Here is a 21,711-nt window from a genome sequence, read left to right on the forward strand (position 1 = left end):
TTGAAACAATACTGAAAGCAGTTCCATTCTCATGTGTCTTTCCTCTTTTAAATAGACGTTTTGATTTAATATTATAGAAAGGACCTTGACATTTCAAGGCAATACTAATGATCATTAGTGTAGAATAAAGCAATTCAGCCCTGCTTTATTCTTTGAAGGCACTACAGCAAGACAAGAAAGACAAGAGGGCAGTCATAACCAATCAACTGCCCTAACTTTAAACTCTTGCATCTGCCAGGAGGAAATTCCCTAGCAGTCCATGCCTTTACCTCTCAGTGATATTTTTAGCCGTCTGCAAGAAGCGTGCATGATCATTTTCCTTCAGAGACTGTTCGGCCTGAGAGATGAGAGATGTAGAACGTTCAATGCACTGTTTGCAGTTTGCAATCTGCTGAGCCAGTTTTCTCAGTCTCACCACCTTGAACAAAAACATAAGAAAAGAGAGTCAGATCCACATGCTCACAAATCACATTAGCATTTACACTTTGTGCTCATGGCCATAGTGCAAATGGGGTGTTAACATCAGTGGCTTGACTGACAAGAAAGAGTCTCTTTTCAACCCGCTTTACTCATAGGCCACATTAGCCAAGTAAAAGCTATGTGCTATTTTACAAGAGGACAGATTTATTCTTTTTACGTCAACTTTTTCCACACTGGAAACAACAGAGGGGAGCCAAAACAAGCACAGCTAGCCTATTTTCCTTCAGCAAGACGTCATTTCCTGGCACTTTCTGCTTACATGATAACTAAAAAGTATCTTGATAACCATTTCCCTGAAGTGATGAGAAATGTGTTAAGAGCAGTTTACAAGGCTCATTACTTTTCTTTAGTCCCAAATGGTTTACACAAAAATGACATGAAAACAAAATTTGATGAAGGGGCTTGGTTCATGTTCACTAACAATAAATAAATGTTCATCCTTTTTATTTTATGTTTGTTCAGATCCTAACCTGTCTTGTGGAATGAATTTGGCTACTCAGAAGCACAGCTATAAATGGAGAATTGATTGTGCTTCTGCTATACATAGCAAGGAAATAGCCAGTCAGGAAATCCACATGAGATATGACTTTGTCCTGGAAACTACCATTAGCTGGAAGGCTAGGGAGGGGACCAATCAATCTGCCTTTTAGAGACAATGTTGGCTCCTGAAGCCTCTTAGTTCCTGAATGCTCTGGGAATCCTTCCTATTTCTATAATATCATCATCATCACCACCACATAGTTCTAAGAGGAGGGGAAAAAAAGGAAGGAAATCTAATAACTTTGGACCTCAGAAGGACATTAAGCTCCGGCTATGTATAAAATCAGGAAATTAATGATTAAGTGGATTAGCAGAAAGATCAGAATTGTATACTAAAGTTAACACAAACTCTAAGAGTCTCATTAATTAAATAATAAACACTGTAGTTGCTCGCTCTGCTGCCAGATAATTAATTGCAATGGGAGTTATGCATCCTGCGTGGAGGTGAGGGTACATATAATTTGCTTTAGGACAATGGAGTCCACAAGCAAAAGTAAAATATTCCTTTCAGGAAACTTTAAAAAAACAAAGGTCAATGTTGAAGAAGGCTGAAAATCTTTAACATTGATATTTTCCCACAAAATACAAGCAATGAATGGAGAAAAATTGCTACAGAAACGTACACATGGTGATGATGTTAATGTTCTGGCTGGTTCCTAATGTGATCTACTGCTACATCATATTTACTGTGGTTGGCTGCTACTATTGTTGAGTATTTGAATGAAACAAACATTTGTCACCTGCTCTTCAAAGAAAAAAGATCATAATGTACTTTCAGCATAATTCATTATTGATATAATTTACCAAACAGCATCTCTCTGCTCTCGCAAAACATTAAGGACTAGATTGCACAACCAATACTCACATTAGTGAGCACTTACTCACAAGAGTAGTCCCACTGAAACCAGTAGGTAACTTATGTGAGGAAAGGGGTCATAATCCAGCCCTCACTTAACTGATCGTTTCTCATGAACACACTGTACGGGGATAGGTAGATAACTAGGAAAGGAGCCATTTGTTTAGATACTGTACATATGCTGGGGATTGTTCTGTGCAGCACAAGACATGCTCTCTATGTGCATTCATGAAGAGACAGCATTTTGGCATATATTGCCCTAGGCAGTGACACGTTCACTGGCTAAACATGCAAGTTTTGTTCAATTCTTTACTGTGGTATTCATTAACAATCTAAGTAATTAACTGAACAAATGTCACACAATGTGCTTTAGGCACCAGAGGACACTTTCCTGGTTGGCAGGCCAAATGTCTGAATTAGCATTTTTCAGCTTCTTTATATAAACAATAGATGATAAATCTGGAAAGGAAGAACCTCCTTTCCCCTATTGCAGGAATGTCCTCTATGCTTAACACATCTTATCTGTTTGATATTTAAATGCCTAGTTCAGTTAAGTACACTTCACGTGATTACACAAGTATACAACAGTGTATTAAGGGCTGAGCTGTTGCCCATAGCCATAGTCCCATGTCAGAGCCCTCATCCTTATAACAACAACTGGAGCTCCAGTCTGGAGTCCACAGGTCTCTAGACAAAGTCACAGGCCAAAGGCGAGTTTGGAGGTACTGTGCCTTCTAGAACTCCTTTGTGGAATAGCTGACGTGCCTTCTTTAAAGAAGGTGCAACATGCACTCTGTTCTGTGGCTTCGCTGATCAGTGCGAAGGAGGGAGGGACAGGACATGGCTCCACCCCTGCCTTGACCCATTAGCTAGGCACATATAGGCGGTAGCTCTATCTCTGGGCTCCTTAGGTAGATCTAAACTAGAATATTTGTACTTGTTTTCCAGCTGCTCTGAGCAGGGTTTCATGACACGTTGATAAAAATGCCTGACCCCTGTCTTTACCAGTGCTTACCCTGTTGATAGTACTGGTATAGCTGCTGCACCATTGTTGGAAAACAGGTAGAAGCTTTTTCAGTATTGTGCAAGGACTCCCATTGTGCCTGGCCTCTGGAGGTTTTCTTGTGGCCTCACATTCCCATGCAGGGGTTTGGGCACAAACAGGTCTTTAATATTTGTTTAAAAATATTTCTTAAAAACAAATCATTAGCAGCAACCTTGTCAGTAATGAAGAGCCTCATCAAAACAATCCAGAGTGTGCAAGTGATGCAGATTTTAGGAAGGAACCACATATTTTTCAAGTATTTATGGGGTTATTAGAAGTCTGATTTTTTTTAAAACAGAAAAAAGAATGGGGCACAGTCTGATCCTAGTTACACTGGAGGAAAATCCAAAGTAACTAATGAAATCTACAAGTTTTCATTGGCGTAACTGAGATCAAAATCTGGTGTAGGATCTTTTAAAGATGAAATCTATATGCATAATGGGCAGCTCCCAATGAATAGGAAGTTCGCCACGAACTTTGAGGGCAGTAGGGTTGGTCTCAATGTATGCAGAAATATAGCCAAGAAGATTATGCAGAAGGCTGGCTACTACATCTTGAAGGGAGATGTATTTTGTTAACATCATAAAGTTCAAGATCTGTCAAATAAGGAATGGGAACTGTGGTCTTCAAACATGTTTAAGTCAGCCCTTGCCTACAGCCTTTTTTATTTCAAGTTAATTGGAATATCTTGACAGCTAAGTGAACCATTTAACCTCCCCTTGACTTTATTCCTTGTCTGAGCTTTTCCCACACAAGAAGAGTTTATGTTTCACTCTTTCAGCTACTTTAGCAGGTAAAGAATAAATGCCATGCTCCAAAAGAAACAAGAATAATGATCTAAAACTAAGATGTTCCTTAATTTACCAGGTAGCTAGATCAATTTAAAACTTGAATGCATATCTGATATTTATCTTATTCATTAGGTTGACACTAACAACCACTGTCCTGCAGTTATTAGGAAAGCAATGGCATTGAATTTACATTCCTAATATTTTTAGGTAGTAAAAATCTCATACCACTTTCTGTAAAATACAAGTTAAAGTTCCCCCTTACAGTCTTTCAAAAAGTGTTATCTTGAAAGTAATTGCTCTTTTCTGTAGAGTTACTTTGTATAAAAGTCTTTAATAAATAATTTAGGTTTGTGTGGAATAAAATATTAATGCAGATGACTGGAGAGCAAGTCCTGTGATACAGTAAATTCTTGCTATGGGCAAATGCCTTCAGATTTCTGATAAAGTAAAAGTTTTTTTAGTCCCTCTTTTTATAAATATCTTTTGATAAATGAAATCACATCCCTGTGGGAAAATATTACATAAATTATTTGATTTTTAAAAATTATATTACATTACAAAAAAAGAACCTTAATCTAACCTTATGCGATTTTGGTGTTTAACACTAAATAACAGTCAATAAGTTTTAAGCAATGACTGCCTGTTTACCCAATGCAGACAGCATCTCAGTTCACCTAAAAGTCACAGATGGCAAGGAGTATCTAAGGTCTCTTGTAAGTGTGTATTTCTAGCACATTAAATTAAGAAATCACAGAGGTTTCAGAGCATGAAGAAACACTCCTGACCCATTTGAACTATCGTGAGAAGAGAGAGCTCTTACCTTCCCTTCCTTTATTTTGGTTCCAATAATTTGTCGTCTCTGTTGGATTATTTCAATGAGCAGGTCACATTCCTCTGTCAGCTTGGTTTCTTGTCGCGATGCATTCACCTGAAGAGCAAGTCACCTTGGTTAGAAAAGGTCTGGTCTTTTTCATTCTATTTTTAATTTAAAATGATCATCTCTAAAAAAATTTTGTATTTTTCTTTTTGTTTTACAAATTGTCTTCTGTTTACTTTCCCTCTTCTGACTCTTGTGAAATATGAATATTCAAAAATCCAGACAGAGCATTTTCATAATGTGTCACTGTACAGACAAACTCATCAGTATTTCTAACCAAAGTCAAATATGGCCTGTCAGGTGCTGTGTAACCTCAACTCTACTTGACATCAGTGAGCGTTGAGAGCCCTTAGTATCCTTCACTGGGTGCTTAGCACCTCTCAGAATCGAGGCCTAAGTGAGGTTCAAAGAAAGAACACATATGTAGCTTATTACCACAGCTTATACACAACAGCCCATGGAAAAGGTCAATTGTTTAATACATTAGGTGTATTTGAGATTCTTGCCATTCTTCTTCAGTAACAAAATAGTGTTAAAATAATTGTGATTACAGAGAGAGAGAGAGAGAGAGAGGTCTCACGGCTGGTCAATTTTTTTTTCTCAAAACTGTTTTTTAATGGAAAAGTGGTGGTGATGGGGGGGGGGGGGGGCGCAGGGCAGAGGGAAACACAAAAATGTCCATGGAAAATGTTTGCTTTCTGTGCAAAATTTCAACTTTGTATACCCCCCCACCCCAAATGCCCCCAAAACAGATTTTTTTTAAAAATCTATTTAAATCAAAAAGTTTTGGGGGTTTCAGATTAAAGTCAAAATGTTCTAGGGGGTTGGGAGGGTGGGAAGAATATCACTTTTCAAGCAGCTCTTTTTTATATATTCTACATACAAGAATCTAAAAGAATAACAATGGTTGTTTCAGAGTATATCACTGGTAGATAGAAGGAATATATAGTGTGGACATTGTTTAAAATTCAAGCATTATAAAAAACTTCTAGAACATAATGCTTAAGGAAATGGAGAGTAGGCTGTTGTATCTCATCTTTACATTATAGTATTTATACAGTGCAACAAGAATGATATTTACAGACAAGTAAACGGACAGCTCCTTGAGCAGAGATTACAAAAAGGACTCTAATCCAGCAAAGCATTTAAACATGTATTGACCTTTAAGCACATTAATAGTCCCCTGTACTTAAATTTAAGCACATGCTTAAACAAGTTATTGGATCAGGGCCAATTTTACAAAGTTCCCTCTTATCTGAACAGCCTTTATGTCCCTCAGCCTAACTGTAGGGTACAAAACCCCGATTTTATTGCAATAACATTCAAGGTTTAGCCACGTCTACCATAGGCTTAAGCATTAATAGAGTAGAAGTTTTATAATACTTGAATGTATTTTCAATATTGAAATGCTGTTTGGTTCAATAACCCTGGAGGAGGGACCTATGTGGTGCTGGAGACATCTGCCCTGTCATAGTTGAAGAGGAAACATGGGCCTATTTTAAATGGTGTGTGTATTAGAGATGTTAGTAACAATCTATTTTACCTGCTGTCAGAAATGAGGGCCTGCAGCTCTGCCTGCCCAGTTGTCAGGCTGTCAGTCAATGCAACTGGGCCACAGCAGAGCCACGATTGCCTCTGGCATTCAGGTGGCTTGCCCTTAAGGCCAGCAGCTGCAAAGGTTTTGGGACTATTCAATACCCCTGTCTGCAGCTTCTCTGCCTCCATGTGCTCACCTCACTCCCAAGTCCTGTTCCTGCCCTGCTCCAAACCTAGACTCTGCCCTGCACCTGACCTTATTCCAGTCCAGTTCCAGCCTTGCTGCTACCTTAGAACCAGCCCTGCTTTCCCTGACTCTTGGTAATTCATTTCTCTCCCTTGGCTCTGATTTCTGGCTCTGACTCAGTCTTTACCCTTGGCTCTGGCATTTGGACTCTGACTACAGTTCTGACCCCTTGGCCTTGGTTCCTGGTTCTGACTTTGTCTTGACTCTTGGATTTGGCATTCAGACTTTGAATTTGGTTTTGACTTTGACTCTGACTACTAGGCATGACCACCTACAACCTGGTCTCCTGACACCTGCTCCCACTGGTCACTTTTGTCATCCTGCACCTCTGCAGAACTGCTTTTAACCAATTGTACTATTTTCTAACCTCAGCCCTGCCCTTCTTCTGACTTCTGGTTGACTACATGGATTGAAATTCCTTTTGACAAAGCAAGGAATCCCAAACTGATGCAAATTAAGGTAAAACTCAGGCTTGGTATAAATGGGTGCAACTCTTTTTATGTCAATGCTCATTTATGTCATGGTTGACTGGTGCTTAGATTAATTACTTTATCGCTTAAACAGGATTTCTGACTAGCTTCCACTCACTGTGTAATTTCTATCACCATTTCTATCACTGATTAAATTAGCCTATAGGACCAAATTCATCTAAAGCGTAACTCTCCAGACATCAGGGGAGTCACACTAGGGCTAAATATAGACAACCATGTTTTATTTAGTGCCAAGTTTATTTAAGAAAGGGGAAAAAATTAAGATGCACCTACCAAAATTATATGAATAAAATGGTTTCAAAACTTTCCCTTTTTGATCTTTTACTCAATGAAGACAGATTTCTCTTTTCTTTGAAACTAGAAAAATAAATTTTTAAATTCTTTTGAACACATATCCAATTTTTATTAAAGTGGAAAATGTATTTCAAAATTTTTGGACAGTGTGTCCAAAACTACTATTAAAAAAGCTAGTTCATTTTCTAGGTTTTTCTGACCCCCTTTCTGAAATATTGATACGTTATCTTATTATATTTGCAGGCTACATAGGCCCTTTTCAGTACTTAATTAAGCACATGCCTAACTGACTTTAAGTACCAGTGAAGCCAATGGGACTACTCATGAACTTAAAAAGTTACGTCTGAGCCTACATTCCCTGCTGAATTGAGGCCTTAACTGTTACTTTCAACCTAATCTTTTATAGCTTTAAAATACCGTTTTACAACATTGCTATTTTATAGTATGAAATTTACTTAAAACAGACTGGTATGGCTTTGTGTTTTGGCTACATGATATTGTTCTCTGCTGCCATGCAAGAGACAAGGTCTGACTCTAATTCTGTTATTATGATAATGAAATAATCATTTTTATTTCTGCACTGTTTAAGGACTCTAAACAGGCTCTATACAAACGGATAACTGGAAGACAGTTCTCCCAATCTAAGATGTAGAAAATGTGTGACAGGTAAAATAAACTAAACAAACGGGGATTGGGGTGAAGGATAGGATGGAAGGACAAGATAACAGTAGTGGCCTGTGTTTCCATCAATGAGTGGTCACAGTAGCCAGAAGTCTCCTTCTTGCTCTGTAATCCGGTAGGGGTTGGGAAGGCTTTGGAATTTTGGGGGAGGAATAGCTCAGTGGTTTGAGCATTGGCCTGCTAAACCCAGGATTGTGAGCTCAATCCTTGAGGGGGATATCTGGGGAAAAATTGGGGACTGGTCCTTATCAGGGTTCCCTCCCCACTCTGAACTCTAGGTACAGATGGGGGGACCCGTATGAAAAACCCCCTAAGCTTATTTTTACCAGCTTAGGTTAAAAACTTTTCCAAGGCACGCATTTTGCCTTGTCTTTGAACAGTATGCTGCCACCACCAAGTGATTTAGATAAAGAACAGAGAAAGGACCACTTGGAGTTCTTATTTCCCAAAATATCTCCCCAAGACCTTACACCCCCTTTCCTGGGGAAGCTTGAGAATAAACAAAATGAGCAGAAACCAGCCTTGGATTTTTAAGACCCAAAAAAACCAATCAGATTCTTAAAAAACAGAACTTTATTAGAAAGAAAAAAGGTAAAAGAAGCACCTCTGTGAAATTAGAATGGAAGATAATCTCTCAGGCATGCTGATTCAAAACATAGAGAATCCCTCTAGGCAAAACCTTAAGTTACAAAAAGACACAAAAACAGGACTAGATATTTCCTCCAGCACAGCAAATTTCATAAGCCGAAACAAAGAAAACCTAACGCATTTCCTAGCTAGATTACTTATTCACTTTACAGGAGTTGGAGGACTTGCATCCTTGATCTGTTCCTGGCAAAGGTATCACACAGACAGACAAAAGCCTTTTCCCCCACTCCAGATTTGAAAGTATCTTGTCCCCTCATTGGTCATTTTGGGTCAGGTGCCAGCCAGGTTACCTGAGCTTCTTAACCCGTTACATATAAAAGGACTTTGCCTCTGGCCAGGAGGGATTTTATAGCACTGTTTACAGAAAGATGGTTACCCTTCCCTTTATATTTACGACAGTCCTGCTTTGAGCAGGGAATTGGACTAGATGACCTCCTGAGGTCCCTTCCACCCCGATATTCTATGATTCTATGAAAGCAAGTTGCAACGCACACCCAGGCCCCTCAGGGAACTGGGTTGTCCTATGTTACCTCAACACAGTGATCCATCTTACTGACTAATGGGCTCTTCAGGGAGCACCTCAAATATTTTCCAAATAGAAAGATGACTGCTAGGCTGATCTTCAAGAGTGAGAGTGGGAAAGTAGAGAAAAATGGGTGCTCCTCAGAGCGCTGACAGGGAGTTGTAGCTGCAAACATCCTTAACCCAACGGGAGAAATTAGGCCAGCTGTTTTTAGTTCAACTAAAACTGAGGACTGTCTTGGAAAGAGTTCTGCTCTCTGAGAGGCTGCCTAGACTTGCATATTCAGAGACTTGAGTCAAATTGTGGTTTAGGTCATAAGCAAAATGGTTGTGATGGTTTCAAAGTCCTTAGCAGATGTTTGGTAAATCACAAAATTATTTGGCACAATGGGCAACTAAATTACAGCCAATCTTCTGCTGCTAGCTCAACCTTAATTTGGCAAAGAGTGAACTCACAGGACTAATCTCACACCTACTAGCACTTGTGTAATTCACATCTCTGAGCCAAAAGTGTTTTGTGGTGTCCTAGCAAGATTCACCTCATGGCAGCACAGCTCTCCCTCTGGGGTTCATCAGAAGTTGGCAGCTTGAACTTGTGGTTGGGTCTGCATAGGAGCCCTCCTGGCAGAATCTTACCAAGGGATGGGATGAAACAAGTACTCTAGCCAGGGGCTACTATGATGAGAAAAGCCTACTTATTAAGTCCATGCTGGCCAAGAGTAAATTGATCAGAAAACAGTGTAAGTGGTAAAGTAGTGTATCTTGCACCCACTTGACTTTATTAGGATGTGCAAAATAATAAGAAGGGGCCTGAAACAGGAAAGGCTTGTAAAATATGGTAGTCCCATCTCACACTCACTGAATGCCAGTTCAGTGGCAGTTACCCTCCTGATGTAAGTGGGAAAATCAGTGTAACTTCACCATCACTGTGCATTTTGGCCCACAGAGCTGGAGTTTGCAGGAGATTTCCAGAGGTACAAATGGGAGCCAAAAGTTCCTGTTGCCTTTCAATGGGAGTTAGGTGCCTAAATGTTCCTGTGCCTTTGAAAACGTCCCTCTTTTTCATCATGTGGACCTGTAACCATCCTTCAGGGATTTTGAGTCCACAAACGATGAAAGAATTACACTCCTTTCATTAGATACAGTAAAAATAAAACTGTCAATTATAATATTGATGATCTTCATTCACATGAAGCCATCCCTCTATACATTAAAATATTCTTTGTTTTATTTAACTGTTTCAAGAATACCGTGGGCTAAAATTCAGTTTTCAATTACCCACAGGTAAATCAGAGTAGCTCCACTGCGACTCCACAGAGTTATCATATGGGGATAACAGAGAGCTGAATTGGGTCTCAATTTAGAGAGAAAACAAATGAATAGAAGACATTTCTCGTCTGAAAAATAGGTGAGCAGAACTTAAGGCATGTGTCATGGCTTCTTGGATGCCTTTTGCCATTTATCTGAATGTTTTCTCTCAGAAGGGAGGATTTTTTGTTGATTATTATTTATTATTGTATTACTATAGTGCCTAGGAGATGTTGTCATGGACTTGGATCCCACTGTGCGAGGCACTATACAAACCAGAACAAGAACATGGTCCCTGTCCTGAGGCACAACAGACAGACAGAGTACAAGGAAACTATGAGACAATATTAGTCAGCATGATCAGCAGAGTGGTCTCAGAACAGCAGAAGCCTAACCATTATTATAGCTTGAGACTAGGTTAAAAAAAATAGCTGAGTGAACTGTTTTCATAAAACAATTGATATCATTGTAATTCAGTTTCCCAATGTTATTCTTTATTTGTGCCCACACAATATTTCCATAACCATCAAAAGAGACTGTGCCCCTCCATTTCCTTAATGGCTTAGTGTGTAAATTATCTATTTTTCTAAGACAATTCTTAAAGTCCATTTTAAGAACTTGTTTTTAAAAACTTATCCAAATATGACAATTAGCTCATGGTATAAAAATTATCTTATCAGTGCACTGAGACACCAACACATGAGAACAATGTGATGGAAATATAAGGGACAATGAATGATGATCAGCAACAAAAAGGCATTTTCTTCTTGATCTCTTTGGATGATGAGACTGGATGTGTGCTGTGAGGTCAAACATCTTCTCTTTTATGTCTGTCTGATACTATGTGAGGCACAAAGTAGCATTCTCAAGAAAATTGGAATAAAACTCTTTCAAAAATAAACCAACCTACACAGGCTACCTAAGAATTTTGTGAACAATATCTCCATTAAGCCAGGGTAGTTGAACCAGTTTGGGTCGATTGTCACCAACATTTGTCCCAAGAGATTTCAGAGTAGCAGCTGTATTAGTCTGTATTCGCAAAAAAGAAAAGGAGTACTTGTGGCACCTTAGAAACTAACACATTTATTTGAGCAGAAGCTTTCGTGAGCTACAGCTCAATGCATCCAATGAAGTGAGCTGTAGCTCACGAAAGATTATGCTCAAATAAATGTGTTAGTCTCTAAGGTGCCACAAGTACTCCTTTTCTTTTTTGTCCCAAGAGAGAATCCAATAAAACTTTTTCTGGGGTTGGAGAGTAACTGTGTTAGTTTTTAAAATATTGTCATTTTACATGCCTCTGCACCACTGTTGGGAGCAGATTGATAAGTGAATAAACAACATGAAAAAGGCTATCAAATATTTCCAACCCAATCAGTATTTAAAAAGATCAGAAATCTCATGAAAAGTCTATTCTTGTAAGTTTTCCAGCAAAAAAGCCTTCAGATCAAGGGTGTTTGGAATATTCTGTTAGAGACCACAAAAATCACAGTGCCGTTACATTCCAGACATGGAGGCCTTTGACTGTAAACAAAATAAACAATAGGTTTGAGGAAAATGAAGCTAGAAGAGTTATTTTGTTGTTTTCTATAACCACATATGTGGCAGCAGCTGAGGCATAGACAGTGGTGTTTGTTTTTTTTCAGGATCAGAAGCAAAACTAAAAAATGGTTACTTACATGACTGTGCTTATTCGAGATGTAGTCAGTGTGGAGCTTAATGTAACTGCACATGCCCCTTGTATGCTCAAAATAGGAGTCTTTTGAATAGCAGTTTTCATTGGGGCCACACACAAGTCCCCTGTGCCTCCTCATGTTCCTTTGCAATTCAAAGCCTATGTTGCTGAAGATTTTGCACAGAGAACAGGTTGTGGGATACATACCGACTACAACATCTTAAAGAACCAGTCACAGTAGGATGAATACCTATTCTTTCTTCAAATGCTAGTGTGGATCCCATGTAGGTGACTGGCAAACAGTATCAGCATGAAGAAAAGGAGTACCCGTGGCACCTTAGAGACTAACAAATTTATCAGCATGGACTCAGGAGGATGGGAACGAGAGGTTTCTGCTGCATTCATCAAATAATAATAAAAGAATGGCTTCCCCAAGCTTTGCATCAGATGGCTGGCTGCCATGTCAAGTAATGATGTTGAACAAATATCAGAGGGTTACTCCGTGTTGCTGCCTTGCAGATCTCAGAGACTGCTGAAGCAGGCTGAAGATGCTGTCAGGCTGTGCCTTGACATTCAGAGGGAGAGGTCTTGCCAGCTATCTGATAGATGGCAGATATACAATTCAGAACCTGATCAGGGATTCTGACTTAACCTTTCAATGGGCTAGATATAGCCACAAAGAGGTGAAAAGATAGTCTAAAAGGTGTGGGGTCTTGTTAACGTAATAGAGCCAGGCTCTTAAAACGCCCAAAGCATGTTAGCTTCTTTTCTTTCTGTATTGAGTCTGATTTGGGGAAGACGACCAGTAAATTGACTGACTTTAGGTGAAATTCTGAGACCACAACTGGGATGAATGTAGGGTGTGGTCTGAGCACTACCTTGTCCCTATGAAAGAATGTGTGAGGAGTCTAAGCCATGAAGGCTTCAAGTTCACTGACCCTCTGTGACTGAAGAGAGCCACCAGAAAAACCCTCTTGAGGGTGGATGATATGCTGAGCAATCCAGCAGCTGCCTGAAAGGAGGTTCTATGAGTTTTAGGACAATAATGTTGAGTAAGTTCTCTAACAGGAGGGTAAGTATGCAGGAGGCCCCTGAGGAATTTTGATTCACTCAGTCACGTAACAAGGTCCTGGAGGACTCTGATGCAAAAATAGGTCAAGGCCCCTCTCACCAGCTTACTCATCCTCCAGCCTCCTACTTTACCCCTGAGGCTGCGGACCTGCTCCCCATCCTTCCTCCTCAAACCTCCCCTGGTGTCCGCATTGCCCTGCCCAGGGCTGGGTATCTCCTGCAACCCTTCCTCTGGAGCTGCTCAGCTCAAGCAGAATGAGACCCATTCACCCCCCCCCACTTGGTCCCCTACACTCTGCCATCCCAGTCTGCACCTCCTGTCTGGCTCCCAGCAAGCCCCACATCCCCTAGTCTGTCCCCCATATCTTTTCAGATTAGCTCCTTGCCACTGAAGTGGCACCTGAGCAGAGGCCAGAAGCAGCCTAGACAGCAGAGTCCATGGGGGAGGGGGGAAGAGGAGCAGCTGAAGTCCAACCAGTGCAGGCAGTGCCACCAGGAGCACCTCTGTGCCAGCAGTGGGGAGCAGCTGGGGAGAAGGCAACAACACTTCCCTGTCAGCCTACTCCTCTCAGCCCCATCTGGCAGCTGCCCTCCTCCACTGGGCAGCCCCACTAGCCTCATCCCCTGCCACTGCCATGACTGGACATTGAGGAAACCAGAGGAGGTCCTGAAAACTTCTAAAATAGCCAAATGCCCAGTCTGCCTAAGAGGGCCTCTGCTAGTTTAGGCCCCATAAAGTAGGCACGACTGACTGAAGATAGCTTTAGTCTTTAAACAGTGTACAGGGTTATCTCTGTGCTCACTGAATCAGTCCATGCCTTCAAAGGGCTTGCACTTCTCTGGGAATACCTGATGTCTGAAACCAGGAAGCTCTTTATGTCATCTACATCATGGCCATGGATCTGGCCAAGGTGTCTGAAGCACTGTTAGGAGCATTTTGGCTACTAACTGTCCCTTTCTGATTCTCTCTTTGAGCTTTCGGCTGTTATCCGGTGGGAGCTTTAAACAGAAAGTATGTCATTCTCTCCGAGATGCCAAAAAAAAAAAATAGCCGGATGGGCCTGATAATTTTCCACCTGTAGTAGAAGGGAGGCTGGGGAATATGGTAGCCTCATGAATAAGTCAAGCTTTCTGGGCCCTTATCCTTTGAGATGATTTTGTTGGACTTTGATTTCTCCTGCACTGTTGACATGGCTGAGAAGTTTGTGCTTGGGAGGGCACAGAAGTACTCAGATACTTGTTTGAGTGACTTGGTACCTCTTCAACCGTTTTGTGGTGAATGATTGTGATGCTTTGGGGGTTCACTCAGACTAATAAGGGGTTCTGTCACCACCTGCCCTACAACCCCGGGTGCCTCTGTGCTGTGCAGCTTTGGCTCAGAGCCCCGACTCCAGCAGCATGCTCACAGCACAATTATCTCACTAGCCCACTTACTCTTCACAGGGTGACCCCCAACAACATCATCCAGTCCCGAGTCTCCCCAAAATAATCTCCACTGCAGTGTCCAGTCCTTCTGACAGACACTCGGAGGGTTAACACCAAGTTCACTCCATCCAAAGAGCTTGTTAGCATAGCTGGGGTGATACACTCCACCTCAACACACAGCACTGAGATGGTTTGTAGTAAAACTAAGAATAAATTTAGGAAGAGCATAAATTTAAGTGATTTCAAGCAAGAGTGAACAAGGTATGAAAGGATTGCACACACGACAACAACAACAACAAGCTTTCTAGTGTCTAGCACTTGATTCTAGCAAGATTCAGTTTTGTCTAACATCGTTTCTTACTCACACCAAGTTGTCAGCATTCTCCAAGTTGTTTAGCAGGATGACCCAGCTTAGATACAAAGCACTGGCTTCTTTGTTCTCCCAGGTGATGGATATCCCAAAGGCTTTCAGCAGTTCCTTATATCCCCAAAGTTTCTTTGTCTTTAAAGTCAGAAAGCCATCCGGGGGTTCAGCTTTGTATGTCCTCCAGGGAGCTGACACCATGCTAATTTTGCAGTCTCCTGTGATTTTTTTCCCAATGCAAATGATTTTCCTACAATCTCTGATGCAAATTAGTAGCCCATTGTCCCTTCCCTGGTCATGCCTAGTTCAATTTGCAATTGAGACAAAGAGGTGTTTGCCTTTCTCCTTAGTCTGGAAAAATGTTTTGCCTCCTTTTGCAGACTTCAGAACATAAGATCAGTGAGTATCCATAATTTCACATATAGCATTGTTATGTACATATCACTGCAATATTAGTGTCCCTCATGTTCTTAGTTTTGAATGATATTCCAAGACGTTTTAAATATTATGACAACAGCATGCGAAGTGTAGTGAGCTGGTCAGGCCAACTGAGTTTTATTGTTACTTATCAGGGAACCCCTTGCCATCTGACACTGTGGTGTTACTAGGATCACAGTCATGGCAGGTGTTTTCCCAGGACCTTAGCAATCCTTCATTTATTTGAAGGCAATTCTAGCTGGGCCTGAAGTTGCCAGCATGTTAAACAACTGATGAGATTTTTCTTGTATGACACACGTATATTACTGGTATCTGTGATTCTTATAAAGTAATTCTTGAAATGACTGGAAGTCAACTGGCACTGATAGAGTTACTGCTTCATCGGGTGATGAACAGTAAAAGTCCTTGGATGGTGAGGCAGGATGTTATTGCTGTTTCTCCTCAGGTCCTATATCTGACAGTTCTTAGCATTCTCTTCTGTCCAGTGTCAGTGGTCTAGCGAGGGATGCCATTTGTGAGTAATATCTCTGCCTCTTTCTGGAATGGAATGGAGATTGACTCCTGGAAGTGTGTAGGGGTGGACCCAGCTAAGCTCAATAAAATCATGATGGCATGCTACACAGATATGGCCGGCTGGTCTGGCATAGGCTAGTCCAGTGTCATTCCCAATGTGGTTATGGCTGAGGTCTGTAAGGAAAGCCACTTGGTTCTTTCTGTGGTCTCACCTATGGACCTCAGGAAAGAGGGTTATCTACTGGAAGGGGGCAAGAACATGTGCCACTGTGATAGACAGGAGGAGCAGATTTCTCTTTAGAGGCAGCAGAAAGGTACACTGGGTCTGCACATCAGTGCCAGTAGTTGTCTCAGAACTGAGGTCCTTCTGGATTCCTCCACGGACATATCCGGTGGCAACAGTGACTGATGATATTGACACGGACATCAGTACTTGTGCAGTCAGCAGTAGGGAAGTTTCCCTCCATGAAGAGTTGATAGGAGACTTCTTGTCACTAGCCCTTGACTCCATTTGGGGCTTAGTGGCTTTCTTCCTGGAGGCCATGTGTAGTCTTTCTTCTGCAAAAACATTGAGCTCTGCCTACAGTCTCTGACTTAACTATCAGGGCAGCCTCTCCTGCTGCTGGACTTGGTATCTGCTTCAATGCCATGAGTGTTGGCTTACGAGCAGATGATGGAAAAGAGGAGACAGAGGGGACATAATAGTTTTCAAGTAAATAAAAGGTTGTTACAAGGAGGAGGGAGAAAATTGTTCTTCTTAACCTCTGAGGATAAGACAAGAAGCAATGGGCTTAAATTGCAGCAAGGGAAGTTTAGGTTGGATATTAAGAAAAACTTTCTAGCTATCAGAGTGGTTAAGCACTGGAATAAATTGCCTAGGGAGGTTGTGGAATCTCCATCATTGGAGATTTTTAAGAGCAGGTTAGACAATCACCTGTCAGGGATGGTTTAGATAATACTTAGTTCTGCCATGAGTGCAGGGGACTGGACTAGATGACCTCTCGAGGTCCTTTCCAGTTCTATGATTCTATGATACTATATTGTCTTCAGTGCCAATTATGTTGACTTCAGTGCGGGGTCTTTGGTCCTAGGTCTCCTCCCTGCTGGTTTTGGATGTCACATGTCTACTTGATGGGGTGCTCATGGATTTTATTTTTTTGTCCAGTGCCTGGTGTGTTTTAGTACCTGTTTCCTTCAGGCCTGAAGAGACCTTCATTGATTGCTTCAGCAAGAGCAGTTTCAGTCAAATATCCCATGACTTGTGAGTCCTCAAAACACAACAGGTAAACCAGGTATCTTTTGGGTGTTTGAAAGTGTAGAAAAAGATCCAAACATATTTATAATAAATTTCAATTGGTATTCTATTATTGTGTAACTGCAATTAATTGTGATTAATGTTTTTAATCAAGGTAATTTGTTTTGAGATAATTGCTTGAGTTAACAGTGATTAATTGACAGCCCTAATATCTACCATAGATGCTGGTTACACATCATTCAAATCTTCTAGGAGGAAGAAGAATGCTCCGCTACGAAAAGATGCAAAATTTTGTTCTACAGTTGATTCAGTCATTTCTAACTTCAGAAAAGAAAATAAGCACTCAGTCACCTCAGATACCATCTTCTGGGAAGCTCTAAAAGCTACTGTAAGGGATGAATGGATAAAGTATGACTCTCAAAAGGAGAGAGGCTCAAATTACTGTGCTCTCTGGATAAGAAAATAGATGAGTTGCAGAGAAGGGCATAAGACTGACTGAAATAATGAAAACCTCCTAAGTTCTCTAATAAATGCCAAATATAAATATAATGAATGCTTATCCAGTCAAGTCGAATTTGCCCTCAAGGGGCCAAAGATATTATGAATGGGGAGATAAAACAGATAAACTACATGGCAAGACTTAAGATGGAACTAGCCAACAACATTATTTCTTTCTTCTTATTACAAGAATACTCTAGTCCCATCCTTGAACCAATAGATATAAATAATCGATTTAAGCAATTCTATCAAGCTTTATATAAAATCAGACAACCAATTTGATTCTAGTCAATTTGATCATTTTGTTGAAGACCTACCTTTTAATACCTTAACACCTGTTTAGAGACAAAGCTATCACAATACAAAAGATTGAATAGGCCATAAAAATATGAATTCCGCATGGCCTCTGGGATAGCTCGCTTTCTGGTGGGTTTCTACAAAATATTTTGTAATCCACTATCTTCTATTCTTTCAAAATCTTCACTTGAAATAGTCCAAAAAGTCACCAGGTTTGTGACATGAGAACTGCTTTAATTACATTAATAATAAAGACAAACAAAGATGGTTGCAACTGTGGCAATTTCTGCCCCCTCCCCCCTGCCGTCTCTACTGAACTAAGATTGCAAAAATTTTAATGACACAACTGAATATCACCATCTCATCAATTATATACACAGATCACATTGGTTTCATTAAAGGGAGAATGACTGCTGGTAAGAGAAAAATCTCTCACTTGATCCAATAAGCTCCAGATGTTCCCTCCATAGCCTTATCTCTAGATGCAGAGAAAGCTTTGGATTGGTTTGAATAGCCTTATAAAAAGGCTGCCCTAAAAATGTGGATTTGGACCAATATTCCTGAATTGGGTCAGAGTATTATACAACTAACTGTTCCCTTGTTTGGTATCAACTAATGGAATTATTTCTCCCACCATTTCAGCTAGAAAGAGAAACACGACAGGGCGGTCCCCTCTCACCTCTTCTTTCTCATCTCACTCTCGAACACACATCAGAGCATTCAACCATTGAAGGTATGACTATAAACTGGAAACAATACAAAATCAATTTATAAGCTTATGACATCTTTGCATCCTCATCAATCCCATAATTATTGAATGCAGTTGATGTTTTTGGAAAGATCTCTGGTTTTCAAATTAACTTGGCTATATCAATTGCTTGTGATTTATTCCAAAGATCAGATCCTTCTCAGTTTCAACATTTTCTATTTCAAATAAATTATTTATTTAAACCTTGTCCTGATCTTCCCAAAATTGTTTCTATAAATATGGACTAGATATTAAAAGAAATTTCTAAGGATGTTGAGAGGAGGCATCTCCTCCTCTACTCTAACCTTACTGGGAAGAACAGAAATAGCCAATATGAATATCTGTCTCATGATGACTTATATCATTCACCTATTGCTTTCAAACTCTCTCCCTTGCTCTGTGCTTGTATAAATTGCATGAGAAGCCTGTTTATATGGGATAAAAAAAAACAACAGCCGGGCTTGTCACACAAGACACTTTAAAAATCCTGGGCAACTGGAGGTATGGGGTTGCCAGATTTGGATCTCTACGATCTAGCATTCCAAATGTGTCATATTGTAGGATGGTTCCCCTGCGGTAGTTCTATATAAACATTAACCTGGTTTGAGATTAAAAAAAAGCTTAGCTATGCCACTTGGTTCCCTCTCCTCTTTTATATACTTTAAGAGGCTACTGAAACCCTTAAGGAAAAATCCAATCTTTGCATCTACATGGGGAATCCTGCAATGGGTTAAATGATTACCACATCCAATCTCACTAATTTGCTTCTTGTACCACTATGGGATAACCTGTGTCTTAGGATCAAGGCCACCTCCATTCTTAAGACAATTTGTATAGAAAAAGCATTACCAAAAATTAAAGATATAACGCAAGATGATAAACTGGCCTCCCTCAATTTACATTTACAACCAATATCAGCTACTGTTATCTCACAGTTCCTTCTTTCAGGGGCTATGCTCAAGGATTCATGCAAGATTAGGGGACAATTGTTCTGTTTCAACTGTCACCTCAAGAATAATGTGTTAAGAAATATGGAAATACAAGTCACTTTGTAGGAATTACTTATAGGTGGCTTAATGCTTGGCATTACCCTCTCAATCTTAGTTTCAAAGAAAAATGGGAAAAATCTTAGCCTTACTATCTCAACAGAAACCTGGCAGGATATCTGGCTTAATGTGAAAGATACTTCAAGTTCCTTATCTTTGCAATTATTCCAGAACAAGATATTAAATGGGTATTACTGGACTCCAGAACATTTAAGGCTTGATTAGTAACAGGCAGTGAAGGTTGGATGTGCAAATGCCCCTATGCTAACCTTTCACAAATCTTCTATACCTGTCAAAAATGCATGTGTTCTGGAACACTATATTCAGTGCTCTTTTGAAAACTTTAACTGTTGATATTTTTCCTTCTCCAAGCCTGGGTATTTTAGGGGTGCTGGATGAGTTGGTATTACTCGTTAACACTGAGAAAAGGATTGCCGTAACTATTTTAGCGGCCAAAGGAGTGAATTTGACAAGATGGAAATCTGCAATTCCTCCCTCATACACATAGACTGGCAAAGTGATCTCTCTACTTCTGCATTAATGGGGAAAATGACTGTCTAATAGCAATGTTTCTAGAAGAAGGCAGACTTCACACATGACTACTTAGTTTGCTTTTGAAAGTATTTCTTTGCTCTATTACAAAAAGGAGTACAATGCTGCCTGGGGCAGGCCTGAGGGGCCTAATAAGACTGTTGCAGGATGTGTGGGGGGAACTGCCTCAATAAACTCTGTGGACTTTTGTACCCTGCTTGAGAACACCCTGTGGTTTGTTTTGGACCTTGAAGAGTGTGGTCACCTGCAGTATTTTTGCCCCTCCCCCACCCTTTTTTTTTTTTTTGAGGTTTAAGCAACTACAAACTTCGGAAGTTTACTGCCTAGTATTCATTTGTGATCTGAATAAAAATATCTTGTTTGAGAGACACACAGTAACAGCAAACTCTGTACTACCATGATTCCTAAAACAAAGACAGAGCATGTTCATAATTCATCTGAACAACAATAATGGAGAAAGTACCTCTCACTCATTAATATCTGTCTTAGGAAACAAATAACATAAACCCTTCTTTAAGGGTTTGTGCACAGCTTAAAGAGATCACTAATTTCTCTCACCGACAATAACTCAATTTCCTTCAAGTCATTTATTCCTGCTCATCCACCAAAATATAAAAATCTCAATTACTTCTAGGACTTAGATAAAGAAACTGAGAAAGACGTTGAGTAATTGCTTATAATTAAAGGGAATGCAAGGGGATGGGGGAGGGAGGGAAAATATTTTTGTAGCTGTTATCAGCTACCTTAGTTTTAATAATAAAGTAAAACATTTAATATTTGTTCACTGCTTTATAAAAAAATCAGAAAAAAGATTAGAGGAAAGAGAAACCAGCTGAAATGATACATGCAATTCTTAAGAAACATTGCTTGATCTGGTCAGGAATTTTCTATATAAAATTCCCCCTAACCAATATCTAATAATTTTATTGAAATTTTTCAGTTTTCTGTTGGAAAAATCAAAACAAAATATTCATATCCGATCAAACCAAAACAACACATCTTGGTTTGCTTGACCAAAATGAACTGTTTCATTTTGAGTCAGTTTGCCATTAATATGTGTATTTCATGTCATGCCTCAGGGAAGGAGTAGTTCATATGCATTATGCTCCTATCATCCTCTCTGGGCTGGGCTCTCTGGCTGGACTATGCCTCCCATGATGCATCGCAATCCCAACCTCCCGCTGAATCAGCATGGGAATCACAAAGACACATTCCTGACAAGGGGGAATTAGCAGGAGTTTGCACATCTAAATCCCTAGTCCAAGCCTGGGTCATCTCTCAACCAGAAACTTTTTATTTTCCAGCTTTTCCTCTTATGTCTCGCCATAACACTGGTATAAAAGTATCACTCCAACTATGCCATCACTTTTCTTAAATTCTTTCACTGGCTTCCTGTGTCCAAGAGAAGCTCCTTGCCCTCTTGTGATGACCCTAATAAACTCACTCCTACCTTCTTTTCTCCTACTCCCTCACTGCCTCCCAAGTATGATTTTTCCCCCCACCAATATAATGGTAG

The 21,711-nt window shown here is 40.2% G+C and overlaps 1 protein-coding gene across 9 annotated transcripts in view; it reads right to left on the reverse strand.

Moving 5' to 3' along the window:
* Window positions 1-21,711, reverse strand: part of MID1 (midline 1) — a 329,175-nt gene that overhangs the window by 25,754 nt on the left and 281,710 nt on the right. For all 9 annotated transcript variants that reach the window (XM_043501596.1, XM_038387755.2, XM_038387758.2 and 6 more), the window contains 2 exons: window positions 4,533-4,640; window positions 270-418 (listed from right to left, as the gene is read on the reverse strand). In XM_043501596.1, coding sequence (XP_043357531.1) covers window positions 270-418; window positions 4,533-4,640 — 257 coding nt within the window. The remainder of the gene's footprint in view (window positions 1-269; window positions 419-4,532; window positions 4,641-21,711) is intronic.

Source organism: Dermochelys coriacea, chromosome 1 (assembly GCF_009764565.3).
Source record: "Dermochelys coriacea isolate rDerCor1 chromosome 1, rDerCor1.pri.v4, whole genome shotgun sequence".
Taxonomy (NCBI): domain Eukaryota; kingdom Metazoa; phylum Chordata; order Testudines; family Dermochelyidae; genus Dermochelys; species Dermochelys coriacea.